At 38.9% G+C, this 19002-nt stretch overlaps 1 protein-coding gene across 2 annotated transcripts in view; it reads left to right on the top strand.

The window, feature by feature from the left end:
• Positions 1–19002, top strand: part of trappc8 (trafficking protein particle complex subunit 8) — an 86676-nt gene that overhangs the window by 4981 nt on the left and 62693 nt on the right. Inside the window, exons 2-5 of one of the 2 annotated variants that reach the window (XM_042415675.1) lie at positions 8330–8539; positions 14476–14559; positions 16088–16177; positions 17160–17334. In XM_042415675.1, coding sequence (XP_042271609.1) covers positions 8330–8539; positions 14476–14559; positions 16088–16177; positions 17160–17334 — 559 coding nt within the window. The remainder of the gene's footprint in view (positions 1–8329; positions 8540–14475; positions 14560–16087; positions 16178–17159; positions 17335–19002) is intronic. The other variant, XM_042415676.1, reaches the window with a different exon arrangement.

Raw genomic sequence — 19002 nt, 5'->3', positions numbered from 1 at the left:
GCTAAAGATCCACAACAAGAGGTTCCAATCACACTTTGGACAAGAACCAATTTGATGTCCTCCTGGAGAAGATTAAACCTCTCATCAGCAAAATGGACATTGGATTCCACCGTCCCATCTCTCCAGACAAACGCTTGGCCATCTGTCTAAGGTAGGCTATTATTTGGGTAGCTGATCAGCTGTTAACGTTAACAGCTGATCAGCTGTTACTGACAGCTGTTAGTGTCCTGCTAAAACTCTGTTTACCCACCTTTTTATTTGTGGAATTGAGTTTCTACCTCTTTAAGATGATGAATGAATGAATTATAATTTATTTATTTGACAATTAAAATACATAACGTTAGCTTATAACCACACAGCAGTCTTTGTTTTTGTCTTTGAAATTAATTGTATCGATTATATTAAGTATCATTGTTGCAAGTTGATAATTTGTAATTATTAGTGTCACTGCGATCATTGACTGGGGAGTTAATAGTTGGCCCCACATTTATTTTACCACTGCATCAATGATAAAGTTGTATATCCTAATATTGTTTGCTTTTAATTAACTTGTATGCTATATTGACACATTTCACATATCTAGCTCCTTGCATAGCTTATTACACAATTATTCTATTCTAATGAACATGTTTGAATTTTTACATTTGTTTGAAGTACCCTGCCCCCAGTCTAAACTCCTCTGACACTAGGATAACAGCCTGACAGCACCCCCTCCACCCTCACCCCGCACTCACTTTATACTTTTTATTATGTGCATCTTCTATTATTTGTTAATTGTGTGTATCTTTTTTGCTTTTATTATTATGCATATCTTTTATTGTATTTTTATTACTTGACTGAGAGATCCACTCAAAAATTGTACCTTTACCTGAACAAATCTCAACAAGTCTTGAACTTGAACTTGAACATTGTCCAAGATGGTTTGTATTGCCCTTTTAATGTAGGCTATGATCTTTCTTTGTGCTCCAAGCAGGTACCTTGCCACTCAGGACCCCTACTCCAGCATTGCCTCCAGCCACCGTGTCAGAGTTTCCACAGTGGCGACAATTGTCCCCGCTGTTGCCACAGAAATTTGGGAAAGCTTGGTAGGGGAATACATGCCCATTTCCAGAAAAGAAGATTGGTAGGGAGACTGCCAGTGACTTCCAGCAGAGATGGAACTTCCCCAACTGTGTCGGTGCAATAGATGGCTAACACGTTGTCATCCAGGCACTGTTCTCCCAGAGGAGAGATCCAGCATGGATCTGGGATTAGTTTAGCTTTTGTTAAGTTTCAATTGCAATGCTGAAATACATTAATGCTGAAATTCAAATGTTAAATTGATATTCTTGGATGCAGTGGGTTGAAAGTAACTAAGCACATTTACTCAAGTACTGTACTTTCCATTTGATGCCACTTTATACTTTTTACTCCACTACACTTATTTGACTTACCTACAATGCTGATGTTACTGATGTTGAGAAAAACTATTTGATATTTATTTAAGTGTAATACATTCACATGAGAAAAAAATCTGCCCAGAATTCTGAGAAAAGTTTTCATGAAAAAAATCTGCTCTTTTTTGAGAATTCTCATTAATTAAAAAAAAAACCCAGTTATTTTTATGGACGCCAATCCAACTCATTTCTATTGAAAAGCTATTGTGATTTGCTATTCTCTCATGTCATGTTTTGTCCTGATTACATCTGATTAAATAATTTTTCAAATTACAGTATTGTAGTTATCATTTGATTGCATTACTTTTTGATTGTGGTAAAATTATCAATTTAATATGATGTAACTGTATTTGGGGCCTGAGCCTAAAAAAAGAGAAGCAGATGAGATGCACAGTAGCATATGTATTATAGAAATCATGACAGTATATCCAAAATCTGTACACAAGGACCTCAGTGGACTCATAACTTTTTATTGTAACAAAACATGTCCACATTTCACTTGTGTGCAGCAAGAAAATTTCAAAATATAACATTAGAACAGGTTTTTTTTTTCTTCAATTGAAACACAGTCTCTAAGATATTGAAAAAAATCTTTTCAGCAAACATTAATTCAAAAGTACTTTTTTTGTCATAAATTGAACAAAATAAAACAAAATAAAAACATCATTGTCATCATTTGTTTATAGGACAAATACTCAACAGAGGGGTGTTCCATCAAGCTGGCTAACTGGATAGCCTGGTTCATTTCGATAAGCCTCGCTAATTTAAGTGATTAAGTTTTGTTCATCACTGTGGCTTATATGAGTCCAGGCTCAGTAACCATGGTAACTTAGTCAGCAGAACTAGCCTGCTCCGTGGCAGGCTTACTGTCCAGCTTAACTCAGCTGCATGTCAAAGAATGTCCGACGGACGGAAACAGACTCTCAAAAGACGGTTCCATCAAATGTCTTTTCGCACTTGCAACCCTTTTATTTAAAAGCTTAGCATTTATAATTTTAGAAATAAAAGTATGCTAGCGTTATTTTGAAGTTACTTATTTATTCATTCACTCATTTTGTTCAAGCGGTGAAGACAATAAGAAATTAAATAAAGTCCAAACCATGTCCTTCTGCTGTGTTTAAGTGTATACAGTGGTAACTGCTTATAGTGATCACAGTTACAATGATCAGCTGTTCAGACAGACAGAATCATACATAAACAAAATTTATACTGTTTAAATAAGTCGCCTATAGAAATCAAGCAGTCCACCTACAGTATTCATTCTGGGTCTCTTAATACATGACAAGATATGGAAAAACATTTTAAACCACGTAAATCTATTTTTGTACTTACTCCCATGATAAGCGGCTGCTGCTGTGTGAACACTGAAATCATGACAGAGACAGAAAATCATTTCCTCTCAATGACAAATGTAGTCTCCCCAAAACTTATGACAATAAGGGGGGGGGGGTTAAGTAAATTTCATGTGCACGCTGCGTTTGAAACAGCTTTACTTTATTTTGAAACAGTCATTAAAATTCTGTAACTTTATATTCATGTAGGCTAATAAATATATGTCAATTAGATGGTATTCTGTATGACAAATAAAGAAAAAGAAAAGGTTATAATGATCATCTGCTTATAGTGATATTTGACCCAGACAAACGTGATCATTATAAGTGGCTTCCACTGTACTTATATCCTCCAGTTTCCAGTTAATTTTTAACTTTCAGTGATGCTTGTAAATGGACATCTTGTGAAAGAGAAAATGTGTCAAAGAGTATGATAATGTTGGAAAGTTCTCTTAAGTTGCCTACACCATAATTTTAAATATACATCTGATATTATCTAGCCTAGTGATAACATAACCACAGTCTCTAATCTGAATGCTCATTTATTAACAAATAAAGATAAAACCATGAGTGGGAACAAGCATCGCTCTTCACTTTCACCATGCAGACTTATCAAGCCGAATGCGGGGATTGAACCATCATCCTTCTAGTAATAAGTTTGTTCCTCTAACCTTTAGGCTATCACTGCCCACCTACATAGTTACATTTAATCTGTCATCAAATTTGTGCCAAGTCATTTCCTTCACCTTGTTAATTGTAGCAGAAAAAAAACGCTCTAGTTTTCTTTTCATTTTGCGACATAGTATTGTCTTTTTGACAATTGACTGTTCTGGGCTGCTTATGTACTCCGTGCACACGCACACTTCAACATTATTCCAGTCTGGCTAGACTTGGCGTTGACTAGACACAGTTAAACTGCATTAGTGGAACAGTTTGAGCCTCAAGTGAAAGTTGACGTTAATTCTAGCCAGGCTTTTTCAAGTAAGCGCAGCTTTCTTTAGCTGCGTTGATGGAACACCACTCAGGTGTCCAACAATTTAATAACAACTAGTTTAACTCAAACTTGAAGAGCTGCTGAACTCGGTGAACTTAAGTGCACAGTACCTAGATCGAATGGATAGCTCACATATCAGACTGATGTGAACTGGGCTCTGTGTGATACAGTCAACAGTTCGATTTTGGTTTCACCCCCTTAACATTGGGGTGAGGCTCAAGAGGAATAATTCCTTTGGGTCATGTTCTTTATTTAGCACAGCCATGAGGCTCTCTTCAAAACAGTTGTCTGCACTTGGACATGCCCTTTTTGCTTTTTTTGCCTTTAGGGCCATGGGGCTAGGAAGGTTTCTTGGATGGCTTGATATTATACACTGCTTGAGGCTGACCTGCCTGCTGGGTTGCTACTTGGGAGGAATGGGTGGTTGTAGAGCCTTGGGCTCTAGTAGGGTGTCATGGAGAGGTGGGGGAAAACCTGTTTATGTAAAGGAGGGGTTTGAAATGCCTGGAGTGAGGATGCTGAATATGAGAGAATATGAGGGCTGAGCTGGGGTGTTTTGAGGAGACTGAACATTCTGCAGTATCTGGTCAGAGACTGAGGGAAACTGGCACAGTTGGGAGACTTGTGCCATCAGTTGTAGTACACATAGTCTTCCTTCCCTGTTTCCCACTGGTTGGCCTATCTTTTAAATAGGGATCAAGGAAACTCAAAATGGAGCTGTACTTCCATTTCTTTCTCTCTCTTCCTTCAGCACCACTCTTCTTTTCATTCTGTAACCTTCTTTCCTTCCTCTACTTGTACCTTTAGTTTTTCCATCTTTTCCTACATTCTTCTTCTGCAAAAACAAATCAGAATTTCTACGTAACAACATGATGGGATTCACTCTTGCTAAGCTAATGTTTTCTGGTCACCAACAGTTTATATAGCTATGCTTGTGATACAAAGCATGGCCCATCACTGTGTCTGCATACATAGCAATGTATATAAACAGCTAAACTAATGTTAGCATTAGATTTAGTTATATTTATAGTTAAAGTTATATGCCTATTCACAAACCTGGTAGCCCCATCTGACTGATGACATTTCGCCACACATTACTTTTCCCTCCAAGATCGTGGTATGCTTTTGAAGTTGTGTTGTAGAGTTTGGGGAACTGTTATCTCATTGGTTACACTTTGAAAGTTCAGTGGCGACCAAGGTCAAAGTTGAAATAATTTGAACTTTGAGCATAGTGGTCTGTGGCATATCAAGTGGTGCGTGATGCCAAGGGTAGTGGTTCTGCCTAGTTAGGCGACACCGCTATCCCAATAGGAAAACAATGGCACAAGCAGCGCAAAGTGGTTTTACCACTGATCATATGTGGGCACCTTTTAAAGATTGTGAAACAGAGATTTCATCGACATCTCAAAGTAGTGGCTGAATTACTGTTCACCTGACCCACAATTAAAGAGGCACTCCCAACAATATTGTATTGCACTTCCATAAAGTTGGGGGAATTACAAAACATAGTTTTTTTTAAATAATTGAAACCGATTATGCAGAGTTATCATGACTTTTAGTCTCACGAATAAAAACACTGCATCCTACATTTTCTAAGTCAGGTTTGGAAGCCGCCTTGGAATGTGGTTTACTCACTCTATCTCCGGTACTGAGCAATCACTCAGTAGATCCAGTATGTAAACAAGAATCTTATCCAAGAATATGTGTGTGTCCTCCGTTTCAGTGCCTTCTTTCAGTCCCACTAGTCTTATAATAATACTTCTGTTTTCCAGCTCCAGTCAACTTCTTGCTGAAGAGACAGTGGCACCAGTGTCCAGCAATCAAATCCAGTCAAACAGGATTGTACTGAGTAAAACTGTGAAACACAAGGAGCCTTTCTGGCGTCTAGCATGCCTTTTTCACCATGTCACCTCACGTGACTCCCACCCTTAAGGCAGTTGTCTTCATACTGCAGACCATCACTGAGCAGCTGATGTCACTGTTTTGCAAAAGCTCCATTTACTCCGTACACACTGAAACACCAAGCCAGTGTTTTAAGACTTACACACTTTGGAGTGTGTTTATCTGGGAGTGTGTGTCTCAATTTTGGAAAAGCTCAGTTCTGGGGGCAGAAGAAAACACCATTGTGGAAATAGGACTGAAACTGAGAGAAAAAGATGCGTTTACAAATTTAGCCAGTGTAGTGGGGATGTACATTGCATAAGTCACAATGTTTGTTTTCCCCTATCTGGCTTGAATGTTTGAAAAAAAAAAATGTTGTCAGCCTGCTTTTGATCTACATGGGGAAAACACTGCAGAAAAAGGTCCAGTCAACAAAATAAATGTCCTGGAATTGTCAGTCTGTTGGGAAAATTGATGTTATTGAAGACACTGATGTTACTGCAAGAGCTGACTGATACTGGAATTTCAAGATTGATATTTGAGTTTAAAAAAATCCAAAAATGATAACAGCTGATACTCTTGTTTTAAACAAAATGCATAATAAGGATAGAATTTTGTTTTAAAAGAATTGTGGCCAAAATATGTAGTAAGCAGAACATTTTACAGTGTAAAAATAAACTTACCAGTGCTCTCTGGTGGACAAACTATGTATTTATATGTTTGACATTTCTGTACTGCCACTTATTGGTACTTATCAGCCAGCTAGTCCTCCGACCACTCAAAGCGCTTTACATTACATGCCACATTCACCTATTCACACACACATTCATACGCTGATAGCAGAGGCTGCTATGCAAGTTGCCAACCTGCTCATCAGGCGGAGTTTCTAGTCATTCACACACACACACACACACACACACACACACACACACACACACACACACACACACCATTGGCACTGCCTTTAGGAGCAATTTGGGGTTCAGTATCTTGCACAAGGACACATGACCTGGTGCTTAACCAGTGATTAAAACACTGAATAAAACAGTTTCACCTTAAAAATCAGTGTTTTTCTGACACTGTTCAGCAGGCACAGGACATCCAGCAGGGGCTGCTAGCCGAACTACTGCTAACGGTTGTTCAGCTTGTTTCTCTGAGAACTTAAGATCCAGATGTTTAGCAGGTTTTTACCAGGAGCTGAATGATCTGCAGAGGTCTCAGAGATTCAAACTCAGAGATTAAAACAGTAGAAATACTGAATAAAGCTGTTTCACGTAAAAAAAAATCAATATTTCTCCGCGATGATGTTTGGTGAGCACCAGACTTCTGGGAGGGGCTGCTAGCCGAGCTGCTGCTAACGTTTGCCCAGCTTGTCTCTCTGATAACTGAAGATCCAGACGTCCGATGACTTAAATCCTTCATGCGGTTAAAAGATATAGTTAAAAACGACCAAGATCAAAAAAGTTTATCATGAAAATGTGGCTTAAAACTGAATAAAAATCCATTTATAAGTTTCTGTGAAACAACCACAACGCCAACGTATTATCTTGTATGTATATACTCTTTGGTAGATGCCATTGTGGCAAATAGCCACAATGGCAGGGGGAGGTGGGGTGTCGACCTAACCTTTTCCTCTGCTCCACTTGCACCACTCACTCGCTTACGTTCTGCCCTATTCCTTAAAAGGAGTCACGCTACCTGTAGTTACCCAGGCAACGACACGGACATTAACCCACATTTCGAGACAGCGCTGCTCAACGGCTCCCAAAAGATATTGATTTGCGAATTAATGGATATTTGGCGTTATTTTTGACATTTAAAAAACTATTTTTTGGCCTGGCGGGGGTTCTCGTTGGCCTGCCTGCCTGCCAGGCCTGTACTATTATAGGGGAAACACTGGAGGGGTATGAGGTCATTGACAGGTGACCAAATGAAACAGACCATTACCTTGATTAAAATTACAGATTATTCTGGGTTTGAAAATTGTAGGAAACATTTGGGATAATGTAAGTACACAACTCAACAAAATATATAACATAGGTCTGTTTTTTTTTTTTTTTAGACATTTTAATGCGGAATAGTTACATATTATACCTTTTAATATTTCTGTTAATCAATTCATTGTTTAGTATATAAAATGTCAGAAAAAAGCAAAAAGCATCACAATTTCCCAGGACCCAATGTGACGTTTTCAGATTACAGCATAATAGGAGGAAAGTCTCACATTAGAGAAGCTGGAGCCAGACAATAGTCTAACTCAAGGTGATTTAAGTGATTTGATAATCACTTAAATGATTATCAAATTGTTGTCAGTACATTTTGTGTTGATCAACTATTAATATCATCACTACACACTGAGCCTGCTTATCAGTACTCTTTTTGATACACTATAGCTTTGTAAATAAAAGGATGAAAGCAGTTAACAGATATTTTTAATTCTAGCAGAAATAATACAACAAAAAATTGTGGTAAAATGTAGTTTCTGTTTTAATAAAAATAAAATCTATTCAATGAGAGTGTAGATTAGCTGCAGCAACAAAGAGGCTAACAGCAAAATATTAATATGTATTTGTTATGAGGCTCCAGACTACAGCCATGTCGTCACATTTTGTGACTCTTACAGACAATGTGACTGCAATACAGTGATTTATTGTCCTGGTTAAGGGTCTTGTCTTTTTCTTCTCTAGGTCACATCCGGGACCCCAACAACCAGGTGCAGGTCGTGAAGAACCTGCGCATCTGTGTCAATAATGTGGTGACGAGCCCAAGCTCAACGTCGGCTGCGCTCAACCCTGCCCAGCGCCGACTGCTCAATGAAGTGGTGTTATCCTGCCAGCCACAAGAGAATGGTGTGGCCAACGTGATCACAGCAGGAGACTATGACCTTCACTACAGTGGTAAGGACAGTGGTGTGCATTAACAAATGGTTAAGAGGACATGTCAGCATCTGCTTTTTGACAGTATTTATTTTTACAAGTTAAGTACTTTATGTAATGGGTCTGCTCTAGTCTCACTCAGCATATGAGCGCTGGGATCAGCCCTCCACTGACTGCTACATTCTGCTTCAATTGTTTTCATTGTTACTGTTCATTATAAACAAAAAAAGCACAGCACTACAATTTCATGTAAGTGGATTTGCAGTACAGAACAGATTAAAATGAACAATTTTGAATGGTCCTTAGATAAGAAATGCTTTTAAAATTAAGACCTGAAATGGTATTAAAAAGTCTGCAATGTGTTTCCCACAGGGATGAAATATTTTCCATGTCATTTCACCAAGTTATTCTAAACACTTTGAGTTGAGTTTTGACTATGAAACAGCAGGGGCCTCATTTATAACCGTTATGTATGCACAAAACAGGGCATGAATGATCTCTACGTCACTTTCCATGAAAAACGTAGGATTTATAAAAATAAACTTGATGGGAGATTGTGCGCACCCATACGGAAACTCTTACCTAGGCATACAAACATTTTAGAGACAGGAGAAATTGGCGACGCAGATAGTGAGGTGGTGAATTGAAGCCAGATTGTATAATGATTCCTCTCGCACATTTATTTTCACTTAATATCAAACATTAATTATAGATCCACTTTATTGTAAACATTCAGCAGTGGTACATGTGTTTGTGGTAGTGAACCATAACTATTCCATAAGCATTTTTCAATTTCAGTGCTGCTGAAATGCCAGGATGATGTCAGGATGTGGCAGGCAGCAGGATTCTGGAAAGTCTGACTTGCCTTTCCTTGATATTAAGCATGAATATACTGATTCCTTTTCCCCTCAACCACATCAACCAACTGATGAAATTTTCATCATCTGTTGTAGAAATCCAAGATTATATCAAATAACTTTAAAGAATTGCAGAACAGAGCGCTAATAGATTTTTGATCATATCTTTTAGTACTGTGCACATATCACCAAGTACGATTTTAATTTTCATATATTCACATACATTTTTGTTTGTAAAATCGCTGCAGTGAACACGACTGTGCTGTCAGGTGCACAGAGTGTATTGGAGACACCGTGGTGGCTGCCACACACATTCAGCCTTCTTTGGTCACCTCACCCAGCATCTTCACCACCTGCTCTCATGTAGGGACTGTGTAAATTAGAGAAACACCTGTATGCTGAATATGGAGTGAAATATAAATGAATGCAGTGTTTATTGTATTTTAGATATTGAGTCTGTGGTCTCTTAAGTCATGTAGGCTATGTGTCTGTATACAGCAGATGCTTAACAAACACCAAGTAAGCTTTAGTGTCCCCATGCCTCCACTAGTCCATACCCTACAGTGTGCAGCAATATGCTTCTTGGCATCTACCTTCATGTCTGACCACTTTGTTTAATATCAGGAATTGTTTCATTTGTTGCATCGACTGCATTGAGAGCTGCTGCAGCTGTCAGCCTCTCACACTTTCTTCTGTTTTTAATACTGCTGCCGTTCTCCACAGAAACAATGTGTACCTCAATATTCATGAAGGCTTTTGCATTGACCATTTATGGGTAACTGTAGAGGTGGAAGGGGTGGGATATGAAGTTTGTCCCTGGATTGTTATTTCCAAAGGGAAAAATTCATGCGCACAGTTTTATAAATCATATTTTTTGGCGCACACCATTTTCGGCTTTTGTGCGTATGTGCACTTTTGGTATGGATCCTATGCATTGTTTTTAAATGAGGCCCCTGGTTACTCAAACAGGAGGAAGTGCATTTGTTGGGGACTATTTTCAGCAGTGGATGAATCCACATCTGTACTTTAGTGTGTATTTCTATATTTCAGATTCAGATTCAGACAACTTTATTTATCCCAGAGGGCAATTCAGTTTCACAGCCTACCCAGTTCACATAAATAAAATAAAATAAATACAACATGGCCTAGCAGCAGCATTCAAACATTCACATCAACTATTTTTATGTGCATTTTGAAGTATTGCATTAAAAAAGCTTAATGGAAATGCCAAAATTCAAAAAAACTTTGTCAATTTTGCAAAAGCACGCTTGAGGTGGATTTTTGAAATGTCAAAGACGAGTTTATGCGCAAAAGGGGTAATGGAAATGCATTTGTCGAATAAATAATGACGTAGGGAACGTTTAACTTGCATGACTGATCAGCTGTTTCTGCTCTCGGTGTCTTCCAGCCTCTCCAGATAGCGTGAAGCATGGCCAATACTAGCTGACATGAAAGAAGAATGACAACTTTCCCAATTGAAACAAATTCCTGAAGATCTCTCTCCATTTTTCTGTTGCCAAGGCAATATAGCTATTTGTTTTGTTTCCAGTTGGCAACTTTCTTCTACTCTGTTTACTGGCAGTTTATTTAAGCCTATACTACTGATGCCATCTATTGATGAAACTATGTGTTGCGTAGCCTAGTTTATTCGCTTTAAACCAGTTGATGGAAATGCACCGAATTGGCATTTTCCTTTTTGCGCCATCTCAAAAGTTCACTTAAAATTATCTTGCGAATCTAATGGAAACACGGCTAGTGACAACAGGTCAGCGTATGGTGCAAGAGCAGCAGGGGACACACTCAGGTTAGATTTGGCCAAAGTCATGGGATTTATGAGGATATTTCACAAGAAGAGTACTCTGAAATCCTTCTCTCCAGTTGAGAGGGAGAGAGAGAGAATGGGAGGGGGGGATGGGTAAAGTCAGACCTGTCAGCCCAGGTCTGAAATCATCTACATGCCTGTGACAGAAGCCCTTGGACTACGCCACACTCCAGTAACTTAGTGTTTCTACACATCTGACAACAGTGTTCAATCCTTACTTTTTTTTCAAGGAGTACATGTGCTCCTAAATGAAAAAAATTAGGAGCCCACATATAATTTAGGAGCACACTGAAAAATGTGCTCATACATACAGTTTTAAGCGCTACTCTTTTGCTAACTACTCCTAGCAGGTTGGTCAGAAACACATAATAACACAGATAACTCCTGAAGCTTCTGAGTTTTCATCAAAAGCCGTTTCCATGGCAACACATTGTTCGCCACAAAGTACAAAGCTGTTTTTAAGGGGCTAGACATGCTTGAAAAGTCACAACACATTGCACAGACATTACAGGTCTTAACGTCTGTAGTATCGTATTGGTGGCTGGAATGAGTGTGGCAGAATGGCTCTACAGCGCCCCCTACAATATTTCAACGAAGCAGCCCCCGCGCCACGTTAAACCTACATGTATGAAAATAGGTATACACATGTATCATGCCAGGACGCACAAAAAAGTCTCTTGGACCCATAGCTGAAACCCAACAGGAAGTTGGCCATTTTGAATTTAGTTGTCAATTTTGGCGATTTCGCATGTATTTTTCAAGGAAGCAGCCCAAGCAGCAGGTAAAATAGTGGACAAAGGAAGTGATGTTTATCTCCTTCTTGCACTGTCTGAAAACAGCCCGGGTCTGAACACATCTACATGCGAGTGACAGAAGCCCTTTGATTGCGCCACGCGGCGACGTACGCAAGGGTGCGAGGGCCTGATCATCGCTGCTTGCAGCTTTAATTTTCATCAAAGTTTACTGAAGAAAAAAAAATGAAAAAAGAAACATGAAGAGTCAGGCAAGGTTGGAAACAAAGCCCCAGGTTAGTCAAGCTTATTTGGAAGAGAAAACAAAGATGAACAGTAAAATTATTCCCCAAACAGTTTATAGACCCACTTCCTGCTTTAACTTTAACCTACTGTACTTGTTGTATTTATAGTTGTGTTCAAAATAATAGCAGTCCCACATCACTAGCAAGATAAATCACTGTCATTGTTAGAATTTCAACTTCTACACTGCAAGTAAGTTTCTAGAAGGTTTAGTAAAGGTATAGAAAACCAACAGACCCAACAGGCATGACGTGCATGCTGCTGATTCTGTGAAACTGAATTACTAATTACTGAAAGGGACGTGTTCAAAAAAATAGCAGTGCTGAGTTCAATTAGTGAGGTCATTTATTATGTGAAAAAAATTTGTGTTAAACAGGTGGCCCTTATTTAAGGATCAAGGCAACTGACACTGCATATGCTGGCTGTGCATTTGTCCTTGAAAAACAGAGTAAAATGGGTTGTTCAAGACACTGTTCAGAAGAAGAGCGTTATTTGATTAAGAAATTAATAAAAGGGGAAAACCTATAAAGAAGTGCAGAAAATGATAGGCGGTTCAGCTAAAATGATATCAAACTCTTTAAAATGGCAGCCAAAACCAGAAAGGCGAGGAAGAAAAAGAAAAACGACTATTCGAATGGATCGGAGAATAACCAAAATGGCAAAGGCTCAGCCAATGATCAGCTCCAGGGGGATCAAAGAAGATCTAAGATTGCCTGTGAGTACTGTAACAATCAGACGACGTCTATGTGAAGCCAAGCTACCAGCAAGAAGCCCCCGCAAAGTCCCATTGTTAAAAAAAAAATACATGTGCTGAAGTGGTTACAATTTGCCAAAAAACACATTGACTGGCCTAAAAAGAAATGGTGAAATATTTTGTGGACTGATGAGAGTAAGATTGTTCTTTCTGGGTCTAAGGGCCACAGACAGTTTGTCAGACGTCCTGAAAACACTGAATTCAAGCCACAGTACATAGTGAGGACGGTGAAGCATGGTGGTGCAAGCATCATGATATGAGGATGTTTCTCGTACTATGGTGTTGGTCCTATTTATCCCATACCAGGGATCATGGATCAGTTTGAGTACATCAGAATACTGGAAGAAGTCATGTTGCTGTATGCTGAAGAGGAAATGCCCTTGAAATGGGTGTTTCAACAAGACAATGAGCCCAAACACACCAGCGAGCAAAATCATGGTTCCAGACAAACAGAATTCAAGTAATGGAGTGGCCAGCACAATCCCCGGACCTTAATCCCATAGAAAACTTGTGGGCTGACATAAAAAATGCTGTTCATGAGGCAAAACCAAGAAATGCAGAGGAATTGTGGAACGTAGTACAGTTGTCCTGGGGTGCAATACCTGTTGACCAGTGCCAGAAGTTGGTCGACTCCATGTACCACAGATGTGAAGCAGTTATCAGAAACCGTGGTTATGCAACTAAATATTAGTTTATGATTCTCAGGAAAGTTGAATCTTCAAGCATTTCTTAGTTTATACAGCATATTTGTGAGTTTGTAAAAAAAGATGTCAACACTGCTATTTTTTGAACATTGACTTTCTGTAAAATATTATCAAATTCAATTACTTTTTCCAATTTTCTTGCTTTGAAATAGAATGTGCAGTGTCCCCAATGCATTTGTGTTCATTAAAGTACAATTTATTTGAAGCATTAGGAGGTTTACTCACCTTTTTAAACACACTGCTATTATTATGAACATAACTGTATGTGCACACAGTTTTTGTGCGCTATGAGGGATTAATAGTGATGTCAAGAGTGTTCACTTTCTGTTTGACCTCCAAATCAATCAGTTCCAAATCAACCTGTCGGTGCATCTCTGCCTATGCACTAAATCATTTGTTCATTTTAAGTATAAACACATAGAAATCTTACAAAATATGTAAATATCATAATAATAATGCCAAATAAATAATAATAATGTGGGAAATAGAGTTGGATAGAAGTGCAATCTAAATACTTCTGAAGAATTCATTTTTTTCATAGAATTACTTATTGGTATTTTGCAGTCAATCAAACTTTTTAGCATTTACTCTGTAATAGTTATATATTATAGATATATAATAGATATAATGAAAGCCCCAGTGACATTCGATGAATTGATTGTGGGCTGTCTGTAACAGACCTCTAATCCTTCTCCTCCCTGATTTCCCCTTATTCATCTGTAAATGCCCTTGAAGGAAGTGGGATATTGCTAACATCAGCCCCGGCTCTCTGTTTCCACCTATCAGATCACTCTCTTAAAGCTAGCACCCCCTGGTACAGTGCCTGGAGAAAAACACTGTTGGAAGTCAGCACCTCCAAGCCCTACACAGGTATCACTGTCCTCTGGTTGATTTGTGGATAGCTGTAGTCCTCTCATCTCTGTTGCTTTCCCTCTAGTTTCCAGTTTCTGCACTGTCTAGTAGGTGTGTCTGCTTTTTCCTTAAAGGTGGTGGATCCCTCTGTGTGTAAATTGAGATTGCCAGAAGCATGAATAATAACTGTCTATTTTGGACCTGGACCTTGTCTTCCTATGTGTCCCCTATCCATCACTTACCAATGAGCCTTCTGTACTTTTTAGTTCCCAGGAAATGCTGCCTTTGAGATCACATCCAAACGTCTCTGATGCAGGAGAGATCTGAATTCTGGGTCTAGTTTCAACTTGACACGACAGACACTGTGCTTTTTGTGACACAGAGTTTTAGAGTTCACCCAAAATGCAATGAGTGCTTGATCCCTTGCAGCAGTTCTACTGCACTACTACTTGCACTATTGTGCAATATTGTCCAAGTGGCAGCTGAGCTGTAACAGTCCCAGTGTGGAGCAGAAAGTGAAAGAAACAACAAATGATGATGAAACAGCTTGTTGAAGAGGTTTGCCCTTATCAAAGATGACAGCTGTGGTCAAGGATCAAAGGATTTCTCTCACTGAATGGGAGAAGCAAACATACCGATGCCAGTTGGCACACTTCTGTTGTAAACTAAAAATGAAAGTAAACTCAGTGATGTTTTTCAAAATGCGTATAATAATGCTATTATTGCAGTTGTGGTTATATAGTAGAATAAGTATGGAAATAAAAAAGCATTTTATGCTTCCATTAGATGATTGTAGAGAGATAACAGGAAATGAAGGCAAAGAGAGACAGATGGGGAACGACATGCACCAAAGGTCTCTGGCAGGTCTCAAACCAGAGAAATTTTAGTCCATAGTCTGCGCCTCAACTGGGGCTTTGAGATTTTGTCCAACCCATGTTTATTACAGCTTGAGTATGTAAACAGTACTTCTTGTGGTGGGAGCCTGGTTGGACCATGCAAGTAGAAACCTCAGTATTTTTGGAAAATGCTTATAAACAGCCACTTTTCTAATGTTGCTTTTCACATATGATATTAACATTTGAGATGATGAATTGTGTCCTTTTTAAATTATAGCCAATATGTGTAGGATTAGGTAAGTTTGTACTTTTGCCCAATCTTGTGCTTGTATTGAGAATGACACCGTGCCAGATAGCAATGCAGGCTGGTAAATCTCCCTCAGATCTCACCCTTGGACAATAAGATAAATGGGTTGAATGCAACACATAGACTGCACCAATATTCAGTGGGATTGTTTTATCACTCAACAAGCAAAAACTTGTACCTTAAAATAACTTTTAAGGAGCAGTTACATACAGTGGCTTTAAAACAAAAATGCTACAGCCTACTTAGCCAAGCATTTTATCACAGTGTCACAGTCACTTCACAGTAACTGGCATGTGTCATTCTCCTGTGTTTTAACATAAAATCATAAACCAAATTTTAAAAAAATGTGAGAGATGCTGACTGTTGAATGAAATCCTCTCTCATTTTGTCTTTGTGTTTCTAGCAACCACACCCTGGTTTGAAGCCTACAGGGAGAACTTCCTGCAGTCAATGCCTGCTTCCGACCATGAGTTCCTCAATCACTACCTCGCCTGTATCCTTCTGACGTAAATCTGGCTGACACTGTTCATGACAAGTCAACATGGTCATTTCTGTAAAAAAACAAAAAAAACAAAATCCAGTTAGGTGAAGCAGTGTCCTAGCTCAGTAGGTGCATTTGAGGGGGGTCCTTTAATAGCCAGTGTGAAGACGAGGAATGATTACAGCGAGGAAAACCTCTTTCAGTGTTCATATGGGCACCTGACTGTTGTTTTAATACACACTTAAAAATTGTGAACCTGTCTTTTAAGGAGAGTGGGTTTTCCCCTAAAGTTTATTCAAAAAACTTCACTTACAAAATGCCACGTTGGTCAGTGTATTCAATGTCATTTCATGTGGTATTCTGATTGGTTGGTTTGTAGATGTGAGTTGCAGCAGCAGTCACATTCTGAGAGTTTGGAATAAAATTTCTGACACTATCAGGATTTTGCCTCAGGCTGTCTTTGGTTGTCAAAGCTCCACCTAGGTCGTTGGTGCACGTGTGTGACAGTGCAATCAAGGACTACCAATTTGGATTGATCACCAAAGATTTTACCATGTTTATCTCACAATTCCCAACTTTTGTCTGTGTAAAGGGGCCTTATGTTGGCCACAAATACAGATCTAGAGTTTATGTTATCAAAAATAATCAAAATTTTTTGATTATTTGATTTGTCAGAAAAATTAGATTATAAGACAGAAATTATCTTTAATTTGTTCAGCCCTACCATGAAGTTTTACTATACATGAAAAGCTGTTACTGCTACAAATACTGTCATTTTACAACATGATGGCTTAATGTCTACATGTAGATTTAAAGGCAAAAAACAACTATACTTACATAATGTTATGTATTTCCTGTTAATTTAGGACATACCATTATTAGTTATTATTATTAGTCTTCCAGTTACATAGACCCTCCTGATTTAGAGCATCTGCTCTCCTCTCATGAGTCTACATGGTTTATAGTTGTTTCCTTGACATCCTGGTCCTGACAGGCCTGCTGGTGGTGTCCTCCACTGAGGCAGTCCCTGTGGAGCAGTTCCTCAAGCTTTCCCAGGAGCAGCACCGGATTCAGCACAGTGGAGAATACACTAACCCCAAGTGGTTTATCCCTAACACACTCAAGTACTACGTCTTACTGCATGACATGAGTGACGGGGATGAACAGAGGTATTGGCTGAAGCTTTAATATGTAGATGTTTATGGTGTTTCCCACGGAATCAGATTCTATTTGTGTTGCTAGCTGACTGGGGGGGATGGCCAAAGTGGGGGCACCGACTTATACAGGGGTGGGGGGAAGTACGAGCATGAACACACACTCACCCACATCTGAATAGGATTAATTTACCATTTTTGTCTCCACTACTCATACCTATTTTAATTACTAACATTGCAGTGTCTTACATTCCTGTGTTTAAAGTTTAAAAGTTAAATAGACCTACCAATCACAACTCAACAAAGGGGCACCATACAAATGTAATATAAAGCTTCTATACTTCATTCCTTAAAGAAATTGTACCTCCAAAGGTAGGATACATACAAAAGAAGTATAAAGTGCAAACAAAATTAAAATAAATATGCCTGTGTGGGCAAATTATTTATTTGACAAAATTTTGCAAAACTTAAAATGTGCCACATTGTAATTGGTTAGAAGAACAGACACTCTAGTAATCTTACCAACAGAGAGACCTGAACTCACACTAGCTTACTTGACAAAAAAAGATACACCCGTCCTCACATTTCACCTGCTGTACATCCCTCCAGTCTCAAGCTGGCTTTCAACCTCTGATTGACTAGCACTGACTGCTGGCTGCTCTGTCCAGCTTTACTGTTTTGGATTTCTTTCTTTTGTTGAAGAAATCCTGAATGTTCTGATTTATTTTCATGCTGTAATAGTAGCATGACGCATATATCTTGCACAATACATTTAATTTTGTATGCATGAATGAATGCAACATGCAAGACTTACTCAAGCCTACAAAGTACACAAGAGGGATGGACATAGCTAGTGTTAGCATCATTGACAATAACCAAACTATGACAACAGGTTTACTAGCAAGCTGAGATGATGAGGAACCTGCACCACATTATCATGAAAATCAAAAAAGATGGGGGAACCTTTTTAGCTTACTACAGCTAAAACTTTTTTAACCATTGGCACAGCATGTGTATCAAAAATTCTACTCATATCTTTCAGAGCGACAAGTAGGGAGACAAGACCAGTGTAACACATGTAGCCTGGAAACCCTGGAGACTTCTGAAAGTGTGGTTGACTGCTCCACTTCAAATCAAAACAAGATCTTGTTTGTGTTATTCTTTAGGTTTTTGACAGGCTAGACATTACTCTGGCACATTACTGCCTCTCAGGTTTAAGACTGAATTGCACCTATAAATAGAAAGTTTGGTTTACTCGTTCAATGGCTCATACAAAGTCCCACCTCTGACTGGGCAGATAGCCAATCGTAGTTTAGGATAATGGGGTGGCACCTGGGGTGAACAATCAGATTCCAGGGTTGGCCTGTGCCACCTCAGGCCACTCCCTGGACTGCCCCTGCTGTTTGGGAGTCTTTCAGAGAGAGAGAGAGAGGGAGCGAGCGCGAGAGCGAGGTGTGCAGTTCTAAGAATTGAAAATCAGTTTGTGGCAAGCCGCCACAAATGAATGTATGGGAAGCACTGTATGTAGATTTCTGCATTTCTGCCAGTTTGTTCTGTAGTAGGCAACTGTTCAAGATATCATTACACCATCTAAAGTTTAGTAACAGGAGAATTATTTTCTTAGCATCATTGTGGGCACAAAGGGGTGACAATACTGAAATATCCCATATTGTATAGTTTAGC

The sequence above is a fragment of the Thunnus maccoyii genome, chromosome 7 (assembly GCF_910596095.1).
Source record: "Thunnus maccoyii chromosome 7, fThuMac1.1, whole genome shotgun sequence".
NCBI classification, from domain to species: domain Eukaryota; kingdom Metazoa; phylum Chordata; class Actinopteri; order Scombriformes; family Scombridae; genus Thunnus; species Thunnus maccoyii.
Note: the sequence above shows the minus strand (reverse complement) of the source record. Positions and strands in the feature narration are given on the sequence as shown.